We start from the raw sequence: 20,215 nt of genomic DNA, 5'->3' as shown, positions 1-20,215 counted from the left end.
CGTTGGAAGACCGAGACCCCGTTTGTGATGCCAAATGGGACCCTTAGGAAGTGGTATAATCGCCCGTCTGCCTCGAAGGCTGTGTACTTGCGGTCACTTGGGCGGATGGGGAGCTGATGGGAGGCGGACTTGAGGTCCACGGTGGAGAAGACCTTATATTGGGCAATCCGATTGACCATGTCGGATATGCGGGGGAGAGGGTACGCATCTAGCTGTGTGTACCTGTTGATGGTCTGGCTATAGTCTATGACCATCCTTTGCTTCTCCCCTGTCTTTACTACTACCACCTGTGCTCTCCAGGGGCTATTGCTGGCCTGGATTATGCCTTCCTTCAGGAGCCGCTGGACTTCGGACCGAATAAATGTCCGGTCCTGGGCGCTGTACCGTCTGCTCCTAGTGGCGACGGGTTTGCAATCCGGGGTGAGGTTTGCAAACAAGGATGGGGGCTCAACCTTGAGGGTTGCGAGGCCGCAGATAGTGAGTGGGGGTATTGGGCCGCCGAATTGGAAAGTTAGGCTCTGCAGATTGCACTGGAAGTCTAATCCCAGTAATGTGGGCGCGCAGAGTTGGGGAAGGACGTAGAGCCTGTAGTTTTTAAACTCCCTCCCTTGCACCGTTAGGGTCACTATGCAGAAGCCTTTGATCTGTACGGAGTGGGATCCTGCAGCTAGGGAAATCTTTTGCGCACTGGGACGGATGGTCAAAAAACAGCGTCTTACCGTGTCGGGGTGGATGAAGCTTTCTGTGCTCCTGGAGTCGACCAGGCATGGTGTCTCGTGTCCGTTGATCAGCACCGTTGTTGTCGTCGTCTGGAGCGTCCGGGGCCGTGCTTGGTCCAGCGTCATTGAGGCCAGACGTGGTCGTAGTGCTTCAGCGTCTTCCTCGAACCCCGTGGAGCCGTCGATGCTGGGGTCCATTGTTGCCGTCCAAGATGGCGGCGGGGTGAACAAAATGGCCACCCCATGCATCGCACATGGCTGGGGGGGTCACAAGATGGCGGCGGGGGTGTACCAAATGGCCACCCCCATGCGTCGCGCAGGGCTGGGGGGTCCCAAGATGGCGGCGCCCCTCCTCCCCTCGTGGTGGCCGGGACCCAAAATGGCGGCGCCTGCGGGTCGCACATGGGGCGCTGGGGGGGTTGGGGAGCGTTTGGAACGCGCAGGACTCCTTCTTCTCCAGGGACAGCGGCGACCCCCCGGGACCGGCACACAGCCGCGAAATGGCCCTTTTTCCCGCAGCTCTTGCAAATCGCTGCGCGGGCCGGGCAGCGCTGCCGGGGGTGTTTCGCCTGGCCGCAGAAATAGCAGCGGGCTCCCCCGGGACGACTTGGCGTCTGAATCGCGCAAGCCTGTGGAGGGGGGTTTGTCGCGATGGGGGTCCACGGAGCCCAAGGGGCTGCCGCGCGGTCGAGGCCGTAGGCGCGGGCGTTTCGCGCGGCCACATTTAGTGAGGCTGCAAGGGCCCGTGCCTCTGAGAGTCCTAGCGACTCTTTTTCTAAAAGTCTTTGGCGGATTTGGGGAGAGTTCATACCAGCCACAAACGCATCGCGAATTAACATGTCCGTGTGTTCAATCGCGTTTACCGGCGGGCAGCTGCAGGCCCGTCCCAAAATTAGCAGCGCGGCGTAGAATTCGTCTAGCGATTCTCCGGGACTTTGCCGTCTCGTTGCGAGTTGGTAGCGTGCGTAGATCTGGTTCACTGGGTGAACATAGATGCTCTTTAGTGCTGCGAACGCCGTCTGGAAATCCTCTGCGTCTTCTATGAGAGGGAAAATTTCTGGGCTTACCCTCGAGTGCAGGACCTGTAGTTTCTGGTCTTCTGTGACCCGGCCGGGGGCCGTTCGGAGGTAGGCTTCGAAACAAGTCTGCCAGTGTTTAAAAACTGCTGCTGAGTTCACTGCGTGGGGGCTGATCCTCAGGCATTCCGGGACGATCCTGAGCTCCATAGTCCTTTAAGCACGCTTAATAAATTGTAGCGCACAAAGACTCCCGAGAGACGAATAGAGGTGAAGTCGATGAGGCTTTATTAAGCGTGACTCGTTCCCCGCAGTTCAGCAACAGACTGGAGCTGCGGGGAGAATTCCTGGTTCTTATACTCCGCCTTCAGGGCGGAGCTAGAGATCAACAGCCAACCAGGACCTGGGATCTGTTAGCCAATGACATCACGGCTTCGCAGTCCCACATGACCCCTAATGCATACTACCACAGTGCGTCACTTCGAGTTGGCATGAACCGGTAGCAGGAATGACGTTGCCATTGTAGTCCACTAGTTGGCAGGTCGACGGAAGAATGGTTGGTTTAACCCCAAGGGTCTGAAAGTCTGACCACGCTAGGAGATTAGCCGAAGCACCAGTGTCCAGGTGGAATCGTATCTGGGATCGGTTGACCGTCAGGGTGGCACACCACTCGTCGTCCGGATCAATGCTGTGCACCGACAGCGGCTGGTGGTTTTGATTCGGGGACAGCCTGTTCTTTGTTATAACAGCGACTCAAAAAGGCTCCCTCGGGTCCTCGGTGTCACTGATCTGCGGGAAGTCGGAATCGGACTCGGTGAACGTGGGTTGAATTGCCCGAACGCTCCTGCGAGGCTGGCTGAAGCGATGCGAATTGGCAGGCTGAGCTGCTCGACAGCAGGCAGCATAGTGGCCAAGTCTGCCACATCATAGGCATTGTCGCGATTTTGCAAGACATTGCCGCTTTAAATGGGCGGAGCCACAGTTGCCACACGTCGTGACGTCAGTACGCTCGTTGCGCCACCGCGCATGCGCGGTGCGGTCCTGCGTGGTGCGTGCCTGTGCATCACGTTCCTCCACGTCACCGTCCCCTCGTTTGGCACGTACAAGCGCGGGAGGCCGCGAAAAGCGCGCAAAATGGCCGCCCTCATCCAGGCTGCAGCCTTGGAGGTGTTCAATTGTTTGGACCCGTTCCGCCTCGTGGGGTCCTTGCCGCGCCATTTCAGCCGCCTGTATGTGGGAGTACCGGCTGGTGGCATTTTCATGCAGGACACAGGTCTCGATGGCAGTCGCTAGGGTGAGTTGCTTAATTTTGAGGAGCTGCTGGCGCAGAGGGTCCGACAGAACACTAAATACGATTTGGTCGCGTATCAAGGAGTCGGAGGTGGGCCCGTAGCCGCAGGACTGCGCAACGATGTGGAGGTGTGTTAAAAAGGATTGGAAAGGCTCGTCCTCACCCTGCAAGCGCTGCTGGAACAGGTATCTTTCGAAGCTTTCATTGACCTCTATGCTGAAGTGGGTATCGAATTTGAGGAGAACCGTCTTGTACTTTGTCTTGTCCTCGTCGTCTGCGAATGTGAGTGAGTTGAAGATGTGGATGACGTGTTGCCCGGCCGTGGCGAGGAGCAGAGCAATCTTCCTAGTGTCCGAGGTGTTCTCCCTGTCCGTGGCTTCGAGCAAGAGCTGGAAGCGCTGTTTAAAAATCTTCCAATTGACCCCGAGATTGCCGGCGATGCAGAGCGGCGGCGGCGGGTTGATGTTCTCCATACTTCAGGACACCGGAATGCTGATTTGTTGCAGGTGGGTCTCAGAAGTGCGAGTATGCAACCACTCCTTGTACCATGATGTGTTGGGTGTTCTGGATCACAAACAGGTCACCAACACTGGAAGTGGTGCAACTCTATTTTATTATAAGGTTAACTATATTAACATACTTGAACTGTGGGTAAATGCAATACAGCTTTAACTGTTGACCCTTGTCTAGTCCTAACCAGGTGATGCACTCAGCACATGGTGAATGTCTGTGTTGCAGGCTGTGAGCTCTGTGCTCCGAGCTGGCTGCTACTAGAATGAGCGGGAACTCTCCTGTCCCCTGTCTTTATAGTGCGTGTGCTCTCACTGGTGATTGGCTGCGGTGTTGTGTATGCTGATTGGTCCCACTGCATGTCCATCAGTGCACGTGTGTGGTGTATATTATGACAGGGAGCAGGAGGAAAGTTTAGGTAATCATCAATTTAGGAAGAATGGAGGTTATGGGAGCAGAAGGTAAGTTTCAAGCACATGAGATCAGAGAGGGTAAGAGGGGAGATAAGAGAGAAACTAGAGATTCCTGGACTCATGGACCTTGCATTTAGGCACTACTGGGGCTGGAGCATCGGTTGGGGGGCACTAAAGCAGCACACTTCCTGGTTCCCCAGCTCTATGCTGCCTCCGGGCCATTTTTGCAGAGCCAAGGCTACCTGGCCACAGGCAGTGTGTGATGGATCCAGGTAATGAATGGCTATTTAAGGCCAATTAAAGGAGACCAAACGGGATGTTACAATCAAGCTCGAGGTCGCTGCAAGAGACAGCGACAAGTTTAACTGCTTAGAGGTGTCCTCCCGGCAGCAGGCCAGGCCGGGGATGCAGTGCCTCTAAGCCCTCCCTGCCCGTGTGTCACAGGCTGTCCTGTAGATAAGTCCCCTCCTCATGCACCTTCTATCATCTTCACCAACCCTCCCGCCCCACCTCCCCTCCCCCCCCTCGCAATGGTGTCCTGGCTGAAAAATACATATTTGAGTTTAAGTTTAGAATGCCGGAGGTCGCCTCCATTTTGAAGTGCTCTCTTCCGCACTTACCTTACAATGTAGCCTGCGGATTCTTTCAAATTAGAAAGCTTCTGAATGGCCAGCTTCAAGATCCCACCACTGTCTTTAATTGGATGGCCATCCCACTCTCTGGCCATTAATTGGCTGCTTCAGGGAAAATCACAATGAGTGACTGTTTCTCATGCATGAAAGCTATATTTCAGCATATTGGCAGAGTTCAGAAGCCCCTGAGGAAAGTTCTGCTCCTTCACTCTTTTGTACTAAGATTAAGACCATCACATCACCTGCCTCTGCTGTGTTCCTTCCTTCATTCCATCAGGCCACCAGGTCAAACATCCTCTAACATTCTCCTTTGCCCTAGCTCAGGATTTGCATTTTTTTCCCTACTTTCTCTCCTATTTCCCTCATGCCATTTATGAGTTGATCTTGTCCATGACACCAACCACCTGTTTCCATGATCTTATTCCCACCAAGCTGATGACCATTCAACTTCCCCTCTTGGTCCTTGTGTTAATCGATTTGTGATTTGCATTAGTGATTTGTGCACTGTTGATCAATCTACACAAAGTATGCATAACATACTTCATCAGCTGGGGCTTAGAAAAATCTAAATCACAAACTTGATGCTGTCAGATGTTATCTGAATCTTAGTCAAATTCTGTCATCACTAGAACTCATTCTTTTTCCTCACACACAAGCTTTGATCACTTTTGATGTCAGCCCAATGCATTGAAGTAAATTAAATTATCTCAAATTATGTTTCTTGAGCACTGTTGATATCAAGTAACGATTTCAGGTATCTCTACTTGGGATGTCAAATGATGATTACATGATCGCTTTTGAGTGAAGAGGATGTCAAATGAAGGCTAAATGGCTCCTTTTGAGCGTAGGTAATCACGAATGAATGCAGATGATGCTTGTTGAATGTTGCTCAATGCAAATTATGTCAAATATTCCTGGTGGAAGTGGGCCACTGGATGATAAGGGGCAATGCAATCAGTTGCATAGTGCGCAAAAATCACTGATCTGCAAAAATTAACAGGAGATTCACAAACAGTCTCTGAGTCGCTGTTTCTAATATACGAGACTAACAACATCCCACAGCAAACCACCTGTGAGATGGAATAACTGCCTCCAGTGTGAGATTTTCCTTTAAAATCTAGGATGGTTGGCCACCCTGTCTGAGACAGTGGATAGTGTAATACAAACAGTTTGACAACAGAGGCAATGAAGGGTAGCAAAATGGCGGGAAATTAGGACTGGGATGTCATCAAAGTAAATGTTGAACATTAAAGTTTTGAATGATTTTGCTGAAGGGCAGCATGTGGATCAGAAATAGGAGAATGCCAAGGATAAGTAATGGTGAAGAGGCAGGAAGAGGAGTCATTGTAGGAGATTCTTTGGTTCTTAGCTGGAGCTGTAAGAGTGAAACCAAATGAAGACTGTTCCACTTAATTTCACCATGGAGGAGTAATGTTAGATGTGAAATGTATGGTCACCTGTGCCAATGGTTCTAAATGTATTCAGATGGATGAGAAGGACTTATCACAATCATAGTGATGTGACATTGACCAGTGGTGTGGCAAGGACAGAAATTTTTAAAAAAAATTTAGAGTACCCAATTCATTTCTACTTAAGGAGCAATTTAGTGTGGCCAATCCACCTACCCTGCACATCTTTGGGTTGTGGGGGCAAAACCCACACAAACACGGGGAGAATGTGCAAACTCCACACAGTGACAGTGACCCAGAGCCGGCATTGAACCTGGGACCTCGGCGGCGTGAGACAGCAGTGCTAACCATTGCACCACCGTGCTGTCCTGCAAGGGCAGAAACCCGACTGGTGAGCTTGAAACATAACGTTGCAGGAAAGATGAACACTGATTTGGTAGGTAACTCACATTAAAGGAACTTGGAGATGAAAGGGAAATTGGAGATGCCTCGTTACCTTTTTATGTTCGCCTATCAGGAGCTGCAGTTCTCAAGGGTGCGTTATTTGCCTGAGCGGGGCAGCAGATAGCATATTTCTTCCGGGTGCTCCAGTTTCCTCCCACAAGCCCCAAAAGACGTGTTGTTAGGTATTTTGGGCATTCTGAATTCTCCCTCTGTGTACCCGAACAGGTGCCGGAATGTGGCGACTAGGGACTTTTTGCAGTAACTTTATTGCGGTGTTAATGTAAGCCTACTTGTGACAATAAAGATTATTATTATTTGAAAGATGTTAACAGGGTCCAGGGGAGAAGGTGAATCTCATAACCAAGATATGGGAAAGAATAATGACAACAGAAAATACTGGATGAACTCAGCAGGCCTGGCAGCATCTGAGAGAGAGAGACAGTTAATGTTTTGAGTCCTTCTACATATGGGGTGCTATTCAACTAAATGGGAACAAAGTCCCATAGCGAGTGCATTTAGCCACGTGTTTCACAGCACCAAGAAGCACAAGGCTATAAAACACGACTTGTGTTTGATAAAGGCCCTCAACGGGGAATACATAGCCCTGTTTTGTACACCATTTTTAAATAGCATCCTAATCTCCAAGGTCCCCAATGCACTTCCCCGCCCCCCCCCTGCACCCACACATGGCACCCCAGCCTAATTACACTTGTACAAAAAAAACACCAACCTGATACCCTGGCAGTGCCCCTGCCACCTGGGCAGTGGCAGGCTGGAACCCATGTGGCATTGCTGTTTGCTGCTCTGCCCAATGTGTATGCACCTGGGGGCCTCCAATCCTGCAGGAGACCCTTAGTTTTTTTTTCCAAAATATATACTTTATTCATAAAATCTATCATAAACATTACAGGACATTTCAAATTGTCTTGACTGTACATTTCCATCGGAGTTACACATTACCTTGACTTTCTTCCATTCAATTTTGATAACCTTACACACATGTCGCTCTTTCCATTACAATTCCTTCTTAAACATTTACATTGTCATGTTTCTTTTATGCATTGGAGTGTGTGGAGTGTTAATGACCCAGACCAAGGGGGGTTTACACTGTTACCCGCCCCTCAGTGTATATTTGCTGGTAAGACCTTACACAGTGGTCTTTCCCCATTGCGCCTTGCGGCAGCTGCCCCAAGCTTGAGTGCGTCCCTCAGCACATACTTCTGGACCTTGGAATGTGTCAGTCTGCAACACTCGTTCGAGGGCAGCTCTTTTCACTGGAAGATCAGCACGTTTCGGGCAGACCAAAGAGCATCTTTCACCGAGTTGGGGTCTATACAGATGCGGAGTTCGCCAGAGGGCTTCTTGACACACACCATGGAGCTGACCCATGGCGTGGGCTCCGTGACCCTGGATAGGATCCCTTGGTCCTGGAGATCCTGCAGCTGCTGCTTGAGGCGGTCTTTAAGTGGCGCAGGAACCCTGCGAGGTGCGTGAACGACCGGGATGGCGTCCGGTTTGAGGCAAATTCGGTAGGTGTATGGCAGTGTTCCCATGCCTTCGAATCCTCCTGGTTGTGGACGAGGAGCGATTGGAGCTGTGCGTAGAACTCTGCATCCGGGAAGTCAGACGTGCCGTCTGGAGAGAGAGAGAGAATTCGTTGCACAAGGTGGAGAGCCTTGCATGCCTGTGCGCCCAGCAGGGAGTCCTTCGATGAGCCAACTATCTCGAACGAGAGTGTGGCCGTGTGTGTTTTGTGTGTCACCTGGAGCTGGCAGGATCCCATGGCCGGGATAACGTTCCCGTTGTAGTCGACCATCTTGCACCGGGATGGCTGGATTGGTGGTCTGACCTTCATGGCATAGCGGCTGACCATGCTATGAGGTTGGCGGAGGCGCCAGTGTCTAGGGGGAAAGTGATTGGCGATCGGTTGACCGTTTGGGTGGCACTCCATTCATCGCCCGGATTGATGGTGTTGACCCGGTTCGCATCAATGACCGCAACCCGGAAGGCGTCTTGGTCATCTGTGTCGTCGGTTTGGATGTCGTGATGTGGAGACTGAATGGTCCGCACCTTCCTGCGAGGTTGTCGGAGATGTGGAAGATCAACAGGTTGAGCCGCTCGACAGTAGGCAACGTAGTGGCCCATCTTGCCACAGCGTAGGCATTGTCGGGTTTTTGCAGGACATTGCCCTTTTAAATGTGCAGCTCCACAGTTGCCGCACGTCATGACGTCATGGCGTCCGTTACGCCACTGCGCATGCGCAGTTCGGTCTTGCGTCGGGCGCGCCTGCGCAGCACGTCCCTCAGTGTTGCCGTAGGTTTTGGCTCGCACAAACGCGGGAGGCCTTAAAAAGCGCGCAAAACGGCCGCCCTCGTCCGGGCCGCGGGCCGGGAGAAACTCGATTGCCTGGATGCGTTCGGCCTCGTGGGCGGCCTGGCTTGCCAATTCGATCGCGTGGGACCCCCCCCCGTGCCGATTCGGTCGCCTGAAATTGGGCATAGCGGCTGGTAGCATTTTCATGCAGGACACAGGCTTCAACTGCAGATGCTAAGGTCAGGCCTTTTATTTTTAGAAGCTGCTGGCGTAGGCCACTGAAGGCAACGCCAAAAATGATCTGGTCCCGGATCATGGACTCTGAGGTGGTGTCGTAACCGCAGGACTGCGCGAGTATGCGGAGGTGCGTCAGGAAGGACTGAAAGAGCTCATCCTTACCTTGCAGGCGCTGCTGTAAGACATACCTCTCAAAGCTTTCGTTGACCTCAACGTTGAAGTGCTTGTCGAGCTTGAGGAGGACCGTGTCATACTTAGCTTTGTTCTCGCCTTCCGCGAACACCAAGGAGTTGTATACATGGATGGCGTGCTGACCTGCGGTAGTGAGGAGCATGGCAATCTTTGTTTCGTTCGAGGCGCCCTGTTTTTCATTGGCTTGCATGAAGAGTTCGAATCGCTGCTTGAAGAGCTTCCAATTTGTGCCCAGGTTCCCAGCAACTTGCAACGGCTGTGGTTTGTTGCGGGTGTCCATGGCTCAAGATGGCAGATTTGCCGGTAGGTAGCGATTACTCCTGGTATCATGAGGTGTTGGGTGCTCTGAGGTACAGACGAACCAACACGGTTGCGATTGGTACGACGCAGTTTTATTCCAACCAACTATTTATACATCTGACTTGGTACTCAGCACGTTGTGACTGTGTGAGTGTCTTGCTAATGAGGTTGAGGTCCTGGTCCTGCTCCTGGTCCTGGTCCTGGTCCTGGTCCTGGCCCTGTGCTGTCTCCAGATGGACTGCCCAAGAAGTGTCGTGTTTCTTGTCTTATATTGTGTCTGCTCTTGTCTGTGATTGGCTGTCGTGTTATGTGTGCTAATTGGTCTGTTGGTCTGTCTATCATTATGTATGTGTTATGCTGTATGTTTGAATATCATGACAGAGACCAGTACTGAACACCACTCACCCAAGGTCTCCAAGGCAAATCTGCACATTAAAGTGAGGCGCTTTAATATGCAAATTTGCTAAAAGGTGTTGCTGCCCACAATGAACGTGATTTACATTGCAACGGCTAACGCAAGCTCGTGAGGCGCTGCAAGCCGGGTAGATCCTGGGAGCGGGGTCTCCCGGCTTCTTTTGGCCATGCTACGCCGCGACAAGCTGCTTTTTGGGCACAGCGTGGCCATAAAATTGCGCTTATGGACTCCAAACTTTAACTCTTATTTCTCTCTCCACAGATGCTATGATGTGGAGATGTCGGCGTTGGACTGGGGTGAGCACAGTACGAAGTCTTACAACACCAGGTTAAAGTCCAACAGGTTTGTTTCGATGTCACTAGCTTTTGGAGCGCTGCTCCTTCCTCAGGTGAATGAAGAGGTCTGTTCCAGAAACACATATATAGACAAATTCAAAGATGCCAAACAATGCTAGGAATGCGAGCATTAGCAGGTGATTAAATCGTTACAGATCCAGAGATGGGGTAACCCCAGGTTAAAGAGGTGTGAATTGTACCAAGCCAGGACAGTTGGTAGGATTTCGCAGGCCAAATGGTGGGGGATGAGTGTAATGCGACATGAATCCCTGGTCCCGGTTGAGGCCGCACTCATGTGTGCGGAACTTGGCTATAAGTTTCTGCTCGGCGATTCTGCGTTGTCGCGGGTCCTGAAGGCCACCTTGGAGAACGCTTACCCGGAGATCAGAGGCTGAATGCCCTTGACTGCTGAAGTGTTCCCCGACTGGAAGGGAATATTCCTGCCTGGTGATTGTTGCGCGATGTCCGTTCATTCGTTGTCGCAGCGTCTGCATGGTCTCGCCAATGTACCACGATTGTTTGCAGCAAACTACCCAGTCTTCAGAACAGTGACCATGACACCACACAACCCTGTCATGGCAATCTCTGCAAGACGTGCCAGATCATCGACATGGATACCACTATTACACGTGAGAACACCACCCACCAGGTACGCGGTACATACTCGTGCGACTCGGCCAACGTTGTCTACCTAATACGCTGCAGGAAGGGATGTCCCGAAGCGTGGTACATTGGCGAGACCATGCAGACGCTGCGACAACGAATGAACGGACATCGCGCAACAATCACCAGGCAGGAATGTTCCCTTCCAGTCGGGGAACACTTCAGCAGTCAAGGACATTCAGCCTCTGATCTCCGGGTAAGCGTTCTCCAAGGCGGCCTTCAGGACCCGCGACAACGCAGAATCGCCGAGCAGAAACTTATAGCCAAGTTCCGCACACGAGTGCGGCCTCAACCGGGACCTGGGATTCATGTCGCATTACATTCATCCCCCACCATCTGGCCTGCGAAATCCTACCAACTGTCCTGGCTTGGTACAATTCACACCTCTTTAACCTGGGGTTACCCCATCTCTGGATCTGTAAAGATTTAATCACCTGCTAATGCTCACATTCCTAGCATTGTTTGGCATCTTTGAATTTGTCTATATGTGTTTCTGGAACAGACCTCTTCATTCACCTGAGGAAGGAGCAGCGCTCCGAAAGCTAGTGACATCGAAACAAACCTGTTGGACTTTAACCTGGTGTTGTAAGACTTCGTACTGTCCACAGATGCTGTCAGACCTGCTGAGTTTATCCAGCATTTTCTGTTTCTATTTCAAGATCCCAGCATCCAGCAGTATTTTGCTTTTATTTCAGTGTGAGAGGGGCGGGGACAGGGACAGGGACGGTCAGCTGCCGCTGGCACATCCCTTCCTACAGCCTCTCGCTGCCAACCCACCGAGCCCTGAGCTGGCGGGGGCCGGGGACCGGAAGCGGCGGCCGCGTGAAGATGGCGGACGGCGCGGAGCGGCAGGAAAGGATACGGCAGCTTGTGCGGTTAACGGAGGCGGTGGAGGAAGGGGGCCGGGCTCAGCTGGAGGCGGCCGGATGGGATGTGCAGGTGAAGGGGTGGCTCTCGGGGGTTTATTTGTGTTGCTCGGCTGGCGCCGGGCGGGGGTTCCAGCCGCCAGGCCGCCGCTCCCTGAGGACGGTGCAGTCTCCTGGCGGCCTCCAGCCGGGATGTGGGAGAGGACTTGGCTGTCGGTGCGACAGTGCCGAGGGTCTGAGCTGAATCTATAACCAATCACATCTGATCGACCAAAGGGACTGACTGTGGGTGAAAGACAACCTGTTTATTTAAACAACATTTTGATCCATTACTTCCATAAACATTTTAATTTATTACTTCCTCTCATCAACGCAACAAAGCTGGTGATCTCGGGATTATGGTAATAGTATCAATATTATCAGACATTTACTCACCCATTTTTATGCCGATAAACAAGGTGTTGGATCAAATGCCCGAAAAAGGAACTGTATACTACTGCCATAATACAATTTAATTTACTTTCTTACTGCTCCTGTAAATGCTTCTCTCGGGATTTAATTGAGACAATCCATAGGATTTTCCTTAGTGCATGCAATCCCAGTGCTTTCTCAAAAATCAGAGAGATTTCCTGACAGTGCTCCAGATTTTGCAGTGAAACTAAAGGTGAGACTGTCAGCATTGACTATTGGATGGCAACCGCCGTTCCTTCGCTGTTCACCACAAATACTAAGTTGTCCAAAAGCCACCTGCCAAGAAGGCGCAAGGACAGGAGAGGCCAGTAATTTAGTGGTGCTTATGTTCTACCAGAGAAAGGAATGCACCTTAAACTGCCGATCCACCATTGTTCTCAACATTGTAAAGGAGACAATCGGCTGGATTTTGCTCTGAGCGGTCAACGAGTATTGTTGGATTTTAAACTTAAATACTTTCAAAAAAATCTTTCATTTATTGGTTATGGAAATACAGAATGACTTGCTCTGTTCACACAGGTTTCAGGTGCACTGCCGTTTTGAGTAAACTCCAACAATATTTAAAGTAGTCACAGAAACTTAATTTTCACTGCCCGAAACATTGCTTGACAATATTTAGGACTTAACCACACAACTAAAAAACGCTTTAATTGGGGTGGAGAAGCTCTTTTTTTTTTTCAGATGAATTTAGTTAATATTTGATGTAAATGCATCAACTTCACTCGTTTCAAAGTATGTGAATGGGGAACTAGATGCCATTTCCAGACATCATTTGGAGGAACACATTTCTGGGACAGCATTTTCCAGATCTCGTCATTTAACTGTGCATATGCAGTCACTTGAAGTTGCTGTTAGATATTTCTACAACAGAATCTGTCCCATTATTATTTGAATTCCTGTTAGCTATCCCATTTATAGCCCCTTAGGAAAGACAGTTTAAGTATTATTTCTTTCTCTGGTATAAATCTAGTTCTTTAGATTCCTGATCTCTCTTTTTGCTGGCTGCCCTTGTGTCTTGGGTAAATTGTTTTTGGTTCACGTTGTCGTTTGTTTAAGTAATTGTTTTAAAATGGTGATTTGTTTCTGCATTTCAGACTGTAATGGTGTATTTCAACAATAAAAGTAACCCTATTCTATATTAATACTGAAATTTGTTCAGCTTGCTACATTTTCAAAATCTTTGTACATTGCTCATGTAAAGTAGTCATTATACTAAATATTTAGTTTAAATTTCCCAGGAACTGATCAAAATCATTGGAACATTTCACTTTTTATGAAGATCTCTCTCGCTCTCTCTCTCAGAAGTATAAAGATCATGATTTTTTTTGGTACAGTAGCAGGCTAGCAACACACTCCCGAAGAATACTTAAACCACTCTTAAATATTCTTTAATAATAAAACATTTGAAAACATTGGCATTGCCTGGAATAGTGGTAGAGCACTTGGCACATCATAACATTCAAGTTTATGCGCCAAGTGATGGCAAATGGGATTAGGTAGAAAGGTCAGGTGTTTTTCATGCATCGGTTCAGACCCGATGGGCCGAAGGGCCTCTTCTGCACTATTATTATATGATATATCTATTATTCTATGATATGCTCAGCACATCAGGTTGCATCTGTGGAGAGAGAAGTAGAATATTTCAGGTCAGTGACCTTTTACCAATGCCGCCTGACTGAATGTTTCCAGCACTTTCAGTTTTATTTCATATTTCCAGCATCTTCGATATTTTGCATTTGAACATAAGAACTAGGAGCAGGAGTAGGCAATTCAGCCCCTTGAGCCCGCACCGCCAATCAAAACGATCATGGCTGATCTCTTGGCCTCAACTCCACTTTCCTGCCCGTTCTACATCACCCTTTAACACATTAATTAAAACCTGTCAATCTCCTTAAATTTACTCAAAGTCCCGGCATCCACTGCACTCTGGGTTGTGAATTCCATGGATTCATGACCCTATGAGAGAAGTAATTTCTCCTCATCTCTGTTTTAAATCTGCTACCTCTTATCCTAGAACTATGACCTCTCAATCTAGATTGCCCTACAAGAGGAAGCATCTGCTCTACGTCTACTTTGTCAATACCGTTTATCATCTAGTATACCTCAGTTAAATCTCTTCTCATCCTTCGAAACTGCTAAATCTCTCTTCATAAGACAAACCCCTCATCTCCCTAATCAATTTAGTGAACCTCCTCTGAACTGTCTTGAATGCAACTACATCCTCCTCAAATTTCTATTTGAAATATTTTCAGTGATGTTTTCCAGTTTTTACAGAGTAACAGCTCAAGTGTATCTGATATTTACAAATAAGTTTGTTTCTTGTTTACAACGATTTTTACATGAGGGCCCCCCCCCCCCAATGTCGTTGGGGCAACATCCTGGAAATCCCTCCCTAAAAGCACAGTGGGTGTACCTACACATCAAGGAGTTCAAGAAGGCAACTCACCACCACCTTCTGAAGGACAACTAGGGATGGGCAATAAATGCTGGCCTAACCAGCGACGCCCACATCCCGTAAATGAATTTTAAAAAAGTTTAGTTTACCTCTTAGTGTTGCCATCTGCCCTGGCGCCATGTACTGTGCTCCACTTCTTTCTGTTGGGGCTATTAGTTATTGTTGGGGGGCTAGGGGGGCTGCGTGCCTCCTCCCCTTGTCCCCGTGCTTCATTCTGTGCTACCCTTGGGTTCCCTCCCCCCCCCCCCCCCCACCCTTTTCTCTTGTGTATGCGTTTCCTTGTCTTCCTCCCTCTCCCCCCACACCCCTCTCTTCCTAGTCATTGTTGGCCTTGAACAGGTCTTGGAACAGGCTGATGAATGGCCCCCACGTTTGTGGAAGCCCTCGTCCGATCCTCGAATGGTGTACTTGATCTTCTCCAGGTGGAGAAATTCTGCCAGCCAGTCTGCAGCTGTGGGTGGTACTGCTGATCACCAGCCGAGCAGGATTCTCTGGCGTGCGATTAGGGAAGCAAAAGCTAGGGCATCGGCCCTCTGCCCCATATGAAGATATGGCTGAACCGATACCCTGACGGTTGCCACTCTTGGGCACGGCTCCACCCTCAGCCCTACAACCTTGGACATCTCCTCGAAGAAGGCTGTTCAGAACCTGTCAAGTCTGGGGCAGGCCCAGAACATGTGGGCGTGGTTGGCCGGATCTCGCTCGCACCATTCACATTTGTCCTCCACCTCCGGGAAGAACCTGGTCATTCGGGTTCTAGTTGGGTGGGCTCTGTGCACCAATTTGAACTGCATGAGGCTTAGCCTAGTGCAGGAGAAGGTGGAGTTGGCCCTACTCAGTGCTTCACTCCAGAGTCCCCAATCTACCTCCGTCCCCAATTTGTCCTCCCATTTCCGTCTGGCTTCGTCCAGTGGTAGTCTTGCCCTGTCCAGCAACCGTTCGTGTATGTGTTCCCACAGTCCCCCCCCCCGTCCCCCCCGGCCGCTTTCTGTCCGTGTTGATTAGCTCCTCTAGTAGACTGTCTCTTGGGGCCCTGAGGTATCTTGCCGTCTCCTTGTGGAGAAAGTGATTAATTTGGAGGTGCCCATGTTCCTGTCCTGTCGGCAGGTCCAAGTCCTCCATTAGCCTGTCCAAGGTCGTGAGTCTACATCCTCAAATAAGGGGACCAAAGCCTATGCACAGTGCTCCAGGTGCGGTCTCACCAATGCCTTGTACAGTTGTAACAACACTTCCCTACTTTTATACTCTATTCCTTTAGCTATAACGGCCAAAATTTAGTTTAACTTATTACCTGCTGTACTTGCATACTAGATTTCTGTGATTATTGCGCGAGGACACCCAGATCCCTCTACACTCTGAGATTTCTCTCCATTTAGATAAGTTGCCTTTCCATTTTTCCAACCAAAATGGATAACCTCACACTTATCCTTTAAACTTCATCTGCCAAATTTTGGGCCACTCACCTAACCTATTGAAACCCATTTGTAAATGTCTTATTTTCTCATTACAACTTACTATCCCCCTATTTAGTGTCATGTGCAAATTTGGGTATAGTACTTCTATTCCCTACATCCAAGTCATTAATATATATTCTAAATAATTGGGGCTCAAGGACCAAACCCTGTGGCACCCCACTAATTACATCTTGCCAACTAGAAAAAAAACATTTATCCCGACTCCCTGCCTTCTTTCGGTTAGCCAGTTTTCTATCCAAGCTAATAAAATATCCCTAATCCCATGTGATCTTGCCTTTTGTATTAAACTTTTGTGCGGCACCTTATCACATGCCTTATGGAAGTCCAGACTACATCTACAGGATGTTTGTTATCCACCTGACTTGTTACATCTTCGAAGAACTCTTAACAAATTTCTTCATAAAACCATGCTGACTCTGATGGATTGCATTTTGACTTTCTAAATGTCCTGTTATTACATCCTTAATAGTGGAGTCTAACAATTTCCCGATAACAGATGTTAAACTAACTGGCTATTGTTTCCTACATAATGCTGGATAAGGGTGTTACATTAGCATTTTTCCAAGAGGGTGTAGACCATCAGGTTCTGGGGACTTGTCTGCCTTTAATCCCAATAGTTTGTTTAGTACTATCTGATGAATATTCTAGGTTCCTCCCTTTTTCTTACCTCTGCATCATTTGTTACTATTGGGATGATACTAGTATCCACCACCATGAAAACTGAGGCAAAATATTGATTTAGCGTCTCTGCCATTTCTGTGTTCCCCATTATTGACTCTCCAGTCTCAACCGCCAAGGGACCAACATTCACTTGAGGTACTCTCTTCCCTTTTATATACTTAGAGAAACCTTTGCTATCCTTTTTTATATTTTGCACTAGTTTTCTTTCATAATGAGCCTTTGTTCTTGTTTATTACTTTTTTAGTTACCCTTTGTTAATCTTGAAAAGTTTCCCTATCTTCTAGCCTGCCACTGATCTTTGCAATATGGTATGCCTTAGGTTTTGTCTTTATGTTATCTTTAACTTCCTTGCTTGGCCATGGATGTTTTCCCCCCTCTTCCAATCATTCATCCTGGAATATATTTTATTTAGGATAAATTGAATATCTCCTTAAACAACTGCCACTTTGTGCTGAGTTCTTTCCTTGTTCTGACATATTCATTTTGTCTTTATACACTGAAACTGGACATTAGTCTAGTTTCTCATGATTTACTGTCGCAGTTTGAGTCCTAATAGTACAATACATGTTACATAAGTTGATGTTTGTTTATTAATACAATTAATTGTCACATTTTATGAAATAAAAGAGGTCAATGCCAAAATCCAGGAACGTAAGAAAATTGTATTTTAACAACTTGGGGACTGATTTAACTCATCCAAAAAAACTTTCACTTATGTAGAGTTAAATTGGGCCTTTGATTCTTGTGATGTTGCAAATGAGTAGTCAATACGGTACAGAGTGATCTGGGTGTACTCGTACTTGCAGCATAGCAAGTAATTATGAAGACACTTAGCCTGAAGAATGTTAGGCAAGGGGAATGCAGTATAAAAGTAGGAAAGCCTTGCTACAGCTGTACAGTGCATTGATAAGATCACACCTGAAATACTGCAACAGTTTTAGTCTCCTTATTTAAGGAGGGATATCAAAGCAAAATGGAGAATTGAAATTTTAAAAGTGTTGGAAAAGTTAAGGAGGTCTGGTAGCATTTGCAAAGAGAGAAACAGTGTTCACGTTTTGAATCCAGCATAACTTCTTCAGAACACGAGTTCTGAAGAAGAGTCATGTTGGACTCAAAATATTCACTCTGTTTCTCTCCCACAGGAGGGATAGTTTGCTTTGGCAGCAGTTCAGCAAAGGTTCACTCGATTGATGTTTAGGATGAACGGTTTGCCTTATGTGAAAAGGTTCAGCCTATACTCTTGGAGTGTAGAAGAATGAGAGATGATCATATTGAAACAGGTAAGATTCTGAGGCAAGCAGCTCTGATTTAAACCTAATTTGCAGGTTTAACTGCGACCAGTCTTTGGGAATCCTGGTTATTCAAAGGAGGCAAGCACAATCTCCAGGACGTCTTTATAGTACACCATAAGGGCCAGTGGAGTATCAGTATCTCCCCCCACACACACACACACACACACACACAAAGTTTGTTAATTGCACTAATGCAGCAAAGTATTGGTTTCTACCTTTAGAATGTTATTATTTGGGAACTGGCTTAATACATAGATTTTATATCATACCATGACCCCTCAACTCCAAGTTTTCACCCGCACCTCCTCTCTGAGGTGGTGGCATAGTGGATTGTCGCTGGACTAGTAATCCTTGACTAGTAGACCCAGGGTAATGATTTGGGGACCCGGGTTCAAATCCCATAACAGTAGGTGGAATTTAAACTCAATAAAATAGCCAGAATAGTCTGGAATTAAAAGTCTAATTTACATTGCCGTAAATATCCATTTAGTTCACTAATGTCCTTTAGGGAAGGAAATCTGCCATCCTTACCTGGTCTGGCCTACATGTGACTCCAATCCCACAGCAATGTTAAGTGCCCTCTGAAATGGCCTAGCAGTTGTATTCAACCGCTACAAACACCTGAAAAAGCAATGAAACTGGATGGACCACCTGGATTTGACCCAGGCACCGGAAACGACAACTGCAAACCCAGCCCTATCAATCCTGCAAAATCCTCGTTACTAGGATCTGGGGGCATGTGCCAAAGTTGGAAGAGCTGTGTCACAGACTAGTCAAGCAACAGCCTGATGTACTCACAGAATCATACTTTGCAGACAATGCCCCAGACAGTACTATTACCATTTCTGGGTATGTCCTGTCTCACCGGCAAGACAGACCCAGCAGAGGTGGTGGCACAGTGGCATATAGTCGGGAAGGCGTTGTCCTGGGAGTCCTCAACATCGACTTTGGACCCCATGCAATCGCATGCTTCAGGTTGAACATGGGGAAGGAAACCTCCTGCTGATTACCACGTACTGGCCACCATCAGCTGATGAATCAGTGCTCCTCCATGTTGAACACCACTTGGAGGAAGCATTGAGGGTGGCAAGGGTGCAGGATATACTCTGGGTGGGGGACTTCAATGTCCATCACCAGGAGTGGCTCAGTAGTAGCACCACAGACTGAGCTAGCTGGGTCCTAAAGGACAAAGCTGCTAGACTGAGACTGCAGCAGGTGGTGAGGGAACCAACAAGAGGGAAAAACTACTTTACCTCATCCTCACCAACCTGCCACTGCAGATGCATCTGTCCATGACAGTATCGGTAGAAGTGACCACCCCACAGTCCTTGTGGAGACAAAGTCCCGTCTTCACGTTGAGGATACCCAACATCGTGTTGTGTGGCACTACCACTGTGCTAAATGGGATAGTCTTTGTACAGGTCTAGTAATTTGACTGGGCATCCATGAGGCGTTGTGGGCCATCAGCAGCAGCAGAGTTGTACTCATCCGCAACCTGCAACCTTATGTCCCGGAATATTCCCCACTCTACCATTACTACCAAGCCAGGGGAGCAGTCCTGGTTCAATGAAGAGTGCAGGAGAGCATGCCAGGAGCAACACCAGACATTCCGAAAAATGACATGTCAACCTGGTGAAGCTACAACACAAGACTATATGTGAGCCAAACAGTAGCAAGTAATAGGCAGAGCTAAGCGATTCCACAACAAAAACATCAGATCCAAGCTCTGCAGTCATGCCACATCTAGCCATGAATGGTGGAGGACAATTAACTCACTGGAGGAGGAGGCTCTACAAATATCCCCATCTTCAAAGATGGAGGAGCCCAGCACATCTACAAAAGACCAAGCTTCAGCCAATACGATTCATTCCACGTGATATCAAGAAGCGGCTGAAGGCACTGAATACTGCTAAGTCTATGGGCCCTGACAATATTACTGAAGATTCTTAGTTCTGTGCTCCAGAAATTGCTGCATTCCTAGCCAAGCTATTCCAGTACAGCTACAACACTGGCATCTACCTGGAAATGTGGAAAATAGTGTTAATAGTACGCCTACTTGTGACAGTAATAAAGATTATTATTATTA

The 20,215-nt window shown here is 48.3% G+C and overlaps 1 protein-coding gene across 2 annotated transcripts in view; it reads left to right on the top strand.

The window, feature by feature from the left end:
- The first annotated feature begins 11,598 nt into the window (after positions 1-11,598).
- The window catches only part of LOC140385506 (NSFL1 cofactor p47-like), an 81,501-nt gene continuing 72,884 nt past the window's right edge, over positions 11,599-20,215 (top strand). Inside the window, exon 1 of one of the 2 annotated variants that reach the window (XM_072467729.1) lies at positions 11,599-11,828. In XM_072467729.1, the coding sequence (XP_072323830.1) occupies positions 11,718-11,828 (111 nt within the window). In that variant the 5' untranslated portion in view covers positions 11,599-11,717. The remainder of the gene's footprint in view (positions 11,829-20,215) is intronic. The other variant, XM_072467730.1, reaches the window with a different exon arrangement.

The sequence above is a fragment of the Scyliorhinus torazame genome, chromosome 11, assembly GCF_047496885.1.
Source record: "Scyliorhinus torazame isolate Kashiwa2021f chromosome 11, sScyTor2.1, whole genome shotgun sequence".
In the NCBI taxonomy this organism is placed as follows: Eukaryota; Metazoa; Chordata; class Chondrichthyes; order Carcharhiniformes; family Scyliorhinidae; genus Scyliorhinus; species Scyliorhinus torazame.
The sequence above is the reverse complement of the archived record's forward strand: the minus strand, read 5'-3'. Positions and strand labels throughout refer to the sequence as shown.